This window comes from Orycteropus afer, unplaced genomic scaffold (assembly GCF_000298275.1).
Source record: "Orycteropus afer afer isolate SDZICR_OR568_19922 unplaced genomic scaffold, OryAfe1.0 scaffold00114, whole genome shotgun sequence".
Classification (NCBI taxonomy): domain Eukaryota; kingdom Metazoa; phylum Chordata; class Mammalia; order Tubulidentata; family Orycteropodidae; genus Orycteropus; species Orycteropus afer.
In genome coordinates this window covers 5,986,228-5,995,306 of record NW_006921701.1, presented here as the reverse complement: position 1 = coordinate 5,995,306, position 9,079 = coordinate 5,986,228, and the positions used below count along the sequence as shown (strand labels likewise).

General features: G+C 35.6%; 1 protein-coding gene across 1 annotated transcript in view; it reads left to right on the top strand.

Annotated features, from left to right (window-relative positions):
- The window catches only part of POLQ (DNA polymerase theta), a 222,700-nt gene that overhangs the window by 160,499 nt on the left and 53,122 nt on the right, over nucleotides 1–9,079 (top strand). The window contains exons 25-26 of the mRNA XM_007943887.1: nucleotides 1,471–1,655; nucleotides 7,223–7,334. Coding sequence (XP_007942078.1) covers nucleotides 1,471–1,655; nucleotides 7,223–7,334 — 297 coding nt within the window. The remainder of the gene's footprint in view (nucleotides 1–1,470; nucleotides 1,656–7,222; nucleotides 7,335–9,079) is intronic.

Below are 9,079 nucleotides of genomic sequence, written 5' to 3'. Positions count from 1 at the left end.
CAATCCTACTTCCATAGTGATACTGCCTCGGAAACCCAAGGAGGGGTCGCTATGAGTCGGGTCCGACTCGACGGCACATAACAACAACAACAACATATTTTGAATAGGCTGCATTCATAAGGTTTAGAATTCTAAAGATATACCAGTTGCCATCAAGGCGAATGGTATATATTTGGAAGCTTTACTTTTCTTCTGCTATCTACCCCATTACCTTCAACTCTTATAAATAGCTACATATATGAGTTCTTATATATCCTGCTAGTATTTCTTTATGCAGATATAAGCAAATGTGAATATGTACTCTTCCCATTCTTATGCAAAGATTAACGTTCTGTATGCACTATTGTCCACTTTGCTTTCTTTACTTAATGTGTGATTCTGGAGACTTGTGTCTATCAATAGCCAAATTTGAACACAAGTCAGTTTAATCTGTGTTTGGGTATCTGTGGGTTTATTTGCTGAATCACAGACTAAAACCTCTTTACTTTTGATAGCGATTGCCAAATTGCTATCTAATGGAATTTCCCGTTAACAGTATTTGAGAATCTTTGTCTTGTTTGTGACACAGCTTTGCCACACAGTGTGTTGTCCAACTTTTGGACTTTTCTAATATAAATAGGGAAACATTGTTTCTTGCTATAGTTTAAATTTTCATTTCTCTTCTTATGAATGAACTTGAGCCTTCTTGTTATGTTTAAGGCTCTTTTGTTTTCATGTTTTGTGAATTGCTTGTTTATTTTTGTTTTATTCTTGATTCGTAGCAACTCTTTTTTATAAAATGGCATGAATGTGTTATGATGTCAGTTGCAAATATTTTTCCAACTTTTAAATTATTTTTGCTTTTGCTATGCACATAAAAACTGAGTTTTTTCTAATCCACAGGTAAATTATGTTACTCCTCTTAATAACTGTTCTTCACCCATTGACCACTTAATTTTTTCATTGAATGTCTTTGTTATTGTCAAAGAAAAGCATACTTTTCTCTCTGGCCCACGTAAAATATATACACATTGGAAATAAATTTCTCCATTTGTTAATTCTATTTATTCATTAACAACCATTTATTAAGATCCTATTATGTAGCAGGAACTGTGCACAGTTTTCTGTAGGTGCAAAGTAAAAGTAAATCTCCCATTCCTAAAAGGCTCAGTGCTATGTGGGAGAGGCATGAAAGACCTGGTGCTGAGGGAACAAGGAGGAAGATGCTATCAAGGTGGGTGAGGGGCAAATGTCAGGGGGCTTTTACACATATTACTTATGCTCAAAAGCTTAATGGAAAACAAAATAAAAACAAAAAATTATCCAAGTTACAAAATTGAATTGCATCATAATTAAGAGCAAGATTTTACCTTTTAAACACATATACTTGAAGTTTTATTTTAGAACTAAATTTCTGTCATCCTGCTTAATTTCTACATAGGACTTGGATATATCTTTGTACCAGCTTTTCTAAAATTATTTCTGCTTCAGGTGGTGTAATATTGGGTGCTGATTACTCTCAACTTGAACTGAGGATCTTGGCTCATTTATCCCATGATCGTCGTCTCATACAAGTATTAAATACTGGAGCTGATGTTTTCAGGAGCATTGCAGCAGAATGGAAAATGATTGAGCCAGAGGCTGTTGGAGATGATCTGAGGCAACAAGCAAAGCAGGTGATCTTTGTGAACAAGCTTACTCTAAATGAAGAAGAATTTTAATGATATAACAAACTTAAAAATTGTCCTGGCTATTTGTGATCGAGGAATGATTTCTCCATCTTTGAATCTTTCAAACCATATTTATCCGACCCTTTCTACTAGAACTTATACTTTCCTTCACGGAAGCAGTAGAAAGAACCTTACAGACTGAGTTCTGACTCCACTTAATGTCAAAAAACAGTACATATTTAAAACCATAATATATCTAGTCATAGTGCCTGGTACACAGTAGATGCTTATTTAGAGGTGGTAGACATTATTGTTGTGGTTGTTGTTGTTGTTTGCTGTCGAGTCGGCCCCGACTCATAGCGACCCCTCCTTGGGTTTCCAAGGCAGTATCACTACGGAAGTAGGATTGCCCAACCTTCCTTCTGAGGAGTGGCTGGTGGGTTGAACCGCCAGCCTTCTGGTGAGCATCAAGTGCCTTAGGCACTATGCTACTAGAGCTCCCAGAGTTGTGGTGGTAGTGGTTGTTATTTATGTGTATATTTAAAAAATCTTTTTATCTTTTTTATCTTTTCCCACAGCATTGAGCCATGATACTTTTTATAGAAGGTACTTTCTAAATACTTGTTCAAAAAATTGTTACTCCTGAACTATGAGTTGTAATCAGTAACTGATAGCTTGTGAGGCCTTTGATTAACTAATCTAACTATACTGTCCTTGAACCTTTGAAATGAGTCCACATTAGTTCCTACTCTAGGCTGCTTCATGGGAATACTCTAAAAAACCTCTCGGTGGGATAAAATGATGATCACTTATTTCTTACGTGCAAATGGGTCAGCTGGGCAGCTCTTCTCCTCTAGCTCAGCTGGGCCTGGCTCCACACTGTAGGTTGATCCAGGTTTGCTCCACAAATCTCTCATCCTCCTTTAACCATTAGGCCCACCAGGGAATGTTCTCCTTATAGCAAATGGAGGCATGCAAAAATGTAAGCCTAATTGCACAAGAATTTTTTTTTCCACCACTTACGAAATGTCTGCTAGTATCCTATTGCTCAAAGCAAATCACAGGAATGAATACAGAGTCAAGGGACGAGAAGATCTACTCCTTTCATGTTTGAGCCAGGAGCAAGAGAAGGTGCAAATATTTTTGAAGTATAGTCTAATCTAGTCTATCTGCCTTTATATTTAGAAATTATTTTCCTTAAAACCTTGGGGTCGAGCATTGTTGCATTAACTATCATTCAAGATTACTTGTTAGAGGGCTTATACCCATGTGATTCCTTTTCCTTTGTAAATAGTCATGTTCTTTCTCGAGAATTTCTTTAATCTTAAGTGTTTTGAAAGTTCACTGTGATTGCTGTGATGTAGATTTTCTTTTAGTTTGGCTTGATATAAAACAAGGTCTTTCAATCTTTAAAGATTTGTGTTCTCAGTTCTGGGAAATTTTTTTATATTATTTGAAAATTTATTTCTTTATTTTCTCTTTTTCAGACATAACTTCAGTTTATCAAATATTGTACCTGTAGAAGTGATGTTCTGTGCCTTTTCTTTTTCTGATTATTCCTACTTCGCATCAACCTAATTTTGTTTTAGGGCTATATTTTCTTCTTGAATGGAGTCATAAGTGCAAGAAATTTGTTTATTTTCTTCACTTCTTTGTCCTTACCACCTAGAACAGATGCTCAATGAGTATTTATTGAATAAATGAATGAGTCACTGAGTCTCCTAATTAGAGGATTAGTTTCAGTTTGTTTTGGATCTTGTACTCTCTCTCTCTTTTGAGATACTATTTTTCTTTAAATTTTATATATTTTGTTGTTATTTAGATTATGCACAGCAAAACATACACCAATTCAACAATTTCTGTATGTACAATTTAGTGACATTGATTGCATTCTTTGAGTTGTTCTATCATTCTCACTGTCCTTTTCTAAGTTGTTCCTCCATCATTAACGTGAACTCATTGTCCCCTAAGGATCCTGTCCAGTCTTTTAAATTGCTGTTGTCACTTTGATCCCATATATATAGATCTTAAAATAGCATAATGCTCGAGGCAGACCATTATCTATTTATTTATTTATTTACTAATTAAGCTCAACAATTGAATTTTAAGAAGACTTCAGAGGATATTTTTGGTTTAAGGTTTAAATGTGAGGGCAATAGTTGCAGAGGTTCATCCACCCTCTACGGCTCCAGAAAGTCTGGAGTCCATGAGAATTTGAAATTCTGTTCTGCATTTTCATCCTTTTGATCAAGATTCTTTTGTGTAATCTTTGATCAAAATGTTCAGTAATGATAGCTGGGCACCATCCAGTTCTTCCAGTCTCATGGTAAAAGAGGCATTTGTTCATGGAGATAATTATTTACACATTCCATATCTTACTATTCCTGACTGAACAGAATCGACAGATCCAAAAGAAATTACCAGACAATATCATTAATATTACATGCAAGTAAAATTTTGCTGAAAATAATTAAGAAGTGGTTGCAGCAGTACATTGACAGAGAACTGATATAAACTCAAGCTGGATTTAGAAGAGGATATGGAATGTAAGTTATCATTGTTGATATCAGATGGATCTTGGTTGAAAGCAAACAATACAAGAAAGATGTTTACCTTTGTTTTATTGACTATGTAAAGGCATTCAGCTGTGTGGATCATAATAAATTATGGATAACATTGTGAAGAATAGGGATTCCAGAACACTTAATTGTGCTCATGTGGAACCTGTACATTGACCAAGAGGCAGTCATTTGAAGAGAACAAGGAGATACTGAATAGTTTACAGTCAGGATAGAGTGTGTCAAAGTTATATCTTTTCACCTTACTTATAAAACCTATATGCTGAGCTAATAATCTAAGAAGCTGGACTATATGCAGAAGAATATGGTATCAGGATTGGAGGAAGACTTATTAGCACCCTGTGATATGCAAATGACATAATCTTTCTTGCTGAAAGCAAAGAGGACTTGAAGCATTTACTGATGAAGATCAAAGACTACAGCCTTCAGTGTGGATTACACCTCAACATAAAGAAAACAAAAATCCTCACAGCTGGATCAATAGGCAACATGATGATAAATGGAGGAAAGATTGAAGTTGTCAAAGATTTCATTTTACTTGACTCCACAATGAATGCCCATGAAAGCAGCAGTCAAGAAATCAAACAATGTATCGTATTGGGAAAATCTACTGCAAAAGACTTCTTTAAAGTGTTAAAAAACAAAGATATTGCTTGGAGGGCAAAGGTACACTTGACCCAAATCACGATGTTTTCCGTAGTCTCATTTGCATGCCACAGCTGCACAGTGAATGTTGTTGTTATGTGCTGTCGAGTCGGACCTGACTCATAGCGACCCCTCCTTGGGTTTCCGAGGTGGTATCACTACAAAAGTAGATTGCCCAACCTTCCTTCCGAGGAGTGGCTGGTGGGTTTGAACTGCCAACCTTCTGGTTAGCAGTCAAGTGCCTTAGGCACTATGCTACCAGAGCTGCTTATGAATAAGGAGGACCAAAGAAGAATTGACATCTTTGAATCATTATGTTGATAAAGAATATTAAGTATTCCAGAAACTGCCAGAAGAACATTCATCCATTCATGCCCCACTCTTTTGTTTTTGTGAATTTATACTTTTCAGAATTTCCTTTACAGCACATCATTTTCATGATGTGTCAGAGTAAAAGAGTATAATCCTGTGTGGTTAGATTGCTTTTTTGAACTGGGAATGGGATTCATTAAAAAATTTTGCAAGTGTAAACATTTCATCCCAAGAACTTTTTTGCTGTGTTCTCATGGTACTTTTCCATTTAATATACACTGTAAATAATAACAGCACTGTAAAAAGAAGTATCCAACAATAATAATGAAAACTTTGCTGAGTGGTTACTGCATGCCACTTTACATATTTTTAAATCTTTGCATTTTTTTTGTATGCATTTAATCCTTGTAATCAAAATGAAATGGGAATTGTTAGCATTATTGCCATTTTATAGAGGAGGGAAGTAAGACACAGAAAGTTGAATACTTCGCTTAAAGTTACACATGACATGGTGGAGTCTTAATTTGAATTTGTTGTTGTTGTTGTTGTTGTTATTTGCCATCAAGTCGGCCCTGATTCATAGCGACCCCTCCTTCTGTTTCCGAGCCAGTTATCACTATGGAAGTAGGATTTCCCAACCTTCCTTCCGAGGAGTGGCTGGTGGGTTTGAACCGCCAGCCTTCTGGTTAGCAGTCAAGTGCCTTAGGTACTATGCTACTAGAGCTCCTAATCATAACCTACACATTTATCCACTGATGATAGTTTCTCTAAAAAGTTCTTGTATGATTTAATAGTGTTTATGCTATACTGTTCTTTTTTTTTTTCTACATGCTTTTCTCTACCACAGCACTAAACCATCAGATGCTTGAGTCTTGCTGAGATCTCAGACAACATTAAACAACAAATGAGTCCAAAAAGGGGTGAGGGGAAGCAAAAAAATCCTCTACCTATCTTATCATATTGAAAGTTTCTTGGAATTCTAACCATTTTTTGCAAGTTATCTTTTTAAATTTAACAAACACTTATCTAGATCTTGCTTTATGACAGATAGTTTTCTAAACACATTAAAAGTAGTAGCTCATTTAATCCTAATCATGACATAAGTATTTTCATCCCCATGTTATGAATGAAGAGATTGAGATGCAAAGAGGTTAGGTAGCTTATGCAAGATATACATTGTATAAATGGTGGGGCCAGGGTTTGAACCAAGGCAATACTTATTAAATCAAATTTTCTTTATTTGCCTGTTTAGAAAATTTTCCTTTCTTGCTCCCAGAATTTACTGAGGAGTATATTTGTTTATTTTTAATCCAAATAAATTCTGTAATTACAGGATTTCAGTTGGTTGTGAGATGAAGATATTGATTTTTCCTGATATCAAATCATTTTGCCTACTCTTCTTGATCATTTTCTCCTATCCTGGTGGTACAATGGTTAAGCACTTGGTTGCTAACTGAAAGGTTAGCATCTGCATGAGTGAAAGACCTGCTGATTTACTTGGTAAAGATTACAGCTAGGAAATTCCATGGGGCAGTTCTGCTCTTCACATGGGGTTGCCCGGAGTCAAAATCCACTATGGCACCTAATAACAACAAACAAGGGCAAGGAGTGGAATGTTAGCAATTCTTCCTTGCCCTGAGTTCTAAGCAAATCTTGAGGTTGAAGTTAATGACACACTGAGGAGCAGAAAGCTACTCTGAAGATAGATGCTGGATAAATGACAGTGTCATAAATACATCTTCACAATCATTAGGGTTATTTTCTTAAAATAAACATACATATCTTAAAAAATACATACACATATATATTTATTCATTCTCTGCCCCCTCCTCAGAAATTAATGGTAAAAGGCAGAAAAAGTATTAACTAGATATCAACCTCTATGGATCTAACCTTCCAACAAAAGCAGATCTAATCATTCTTTTGACTCAAGGTGAAATCATTTACCAAAATGTCAGTCCTAATGAACTCTTTAATATCTGCATTTTATGTAATTATGAACTTTAATTTACTTACTGTGATGACTCCTTTTCACAGATTTGCTATGGAATTATTTATGGAATTGGAGCTAAATCTCTAGGAGAACAGATGGGCATTACAGAAAATGATGCTGCTTGCTATATTGACTCCTTCAAATCCAGATACACAGGTAAAGAGGTTTTGAGTGCTAGGCAGATAACTATCTTCCAGATACCATTCTTTTCTACCATCTTTCCATATTATATTAATTTAAAAAAATGTTATAGAATTTTCTGTTAAAATTTCTATTAATCAAAAATTATAAACAGGTATTGTTAAAGGAAAATAACATTAATCTTACTCATTGTGATTATTTACTAAGATGTACTTTTATCATAAAAATAGGGATGGAGATGGAATAGCAAAATGTAGTTGACATATGTGCTACTGTGTCATTGTGAGTTTCCTGTTAACATCTGGAATTGTCTTGGTCTTTGGGTTTAACCAGCTTTAGTTTGGAAAAGTAACCACTGATCTCTGTAGCAAGAACTCTGAGAGGACAGTTGCTATTATAGAGCAGTTTTAGTATCATTGTCTTAAATTATCACTTCTTTTGCAGTTTATTGAGATACAGTTTACATGCAGTAAAATTCACTCTTTTTAGTATACAGTTCTATGAATTTTGACAAATACATACAATCATATAATCCACACCACAATCTAGACAGAGAAATTTTTCATCACCCCCAAAAGTTCTTTCATACCCCTTTATATTTAGTCCTCTCCTGGATCCCCATTGGTACTGGAGTAACCAAAGCAACACTGCAAGAAAAAAAAAAAAGAAGAAGAAATTTGTCCTTTTTCACACATGACCTGATCTTGTACAGGAAATCATATGGATTCTATGAAAGCAATTACTAGAAAAAATAAGTGAATTTTGCAAGGTCCCACCATGTAAGGTCAGTCTGTAAAAATCACTTGCATTTCTATATACTAAAACCAAAAAACCAAACACACTCAATACCATCGAGTTGGATCCGACTGATAGTGACCCCTCCTTGGGTTTCTGAGGCATTATCACTATGGAAGTAGATTGTCCAACCTTTCTTCCAAGGAGTGGCTGGTGGGTTTGAACTGCCAGCCTTCTGGTTAGCAATCAAATGCCTTAGGCACTACTCCACCAGAGCTCTATATACTAGCAACAAAAAAAAATAGTGAATAAAAAAAATATATACCATTTATAACAACATAATAAAAGCATGAAAAACATGGGATAAATTTAGCTTAATATGTGTAGGACTTATTTATTGAAATCTCCAAAGCAAACCTTATGGTTTTCAAGGCTGTGACCTTTCAGAATCAGATCACTAGGCATGTCTTCTGAAGAACCAGTGAGTAAGTGCAAACCATAGGCTTTTGATTTGCAACCAACAGTGTTAGCCATGTGCATCATGTAGAGACTCCTTGAGCCACATCCATAAAAACAAAATCAAACTCACTGCTATCGAGTAGGATCTAACTCATAGTGACCCCTCCTTGGGTTTCTGAGGCAGTATCACTATGGAAGTAGATTGCCCAATCTTCTTTCTGAGTAGTTGCTGGTGGGTTTGAACCACCAGCCTTCTGGTTAGCAGTCAAATGCCTCAGGCACTGCACCACCCAAGCTCCTTTAAGCCACATTGTTTGCAGTAATTCATTATGGCAGCCTTAGGAAACTAATATGCTCTATAAACTAATACTCCATAAGTATGTGTAACTTAGATTTAAAAGTAATAGCTAAAACTATAAATGTACCAAAATAAAACAAGAAGAGAAACTTTGTGAAATTGAAGATTTCTTAGGACATGTTGTTGTTGTTGTTGTTATGTGCCGTCGAGTCGGCCCCGACTCATAGCGACCCCTCCTTGGGTTTCCGAGGCAGTATCACTACGGAAG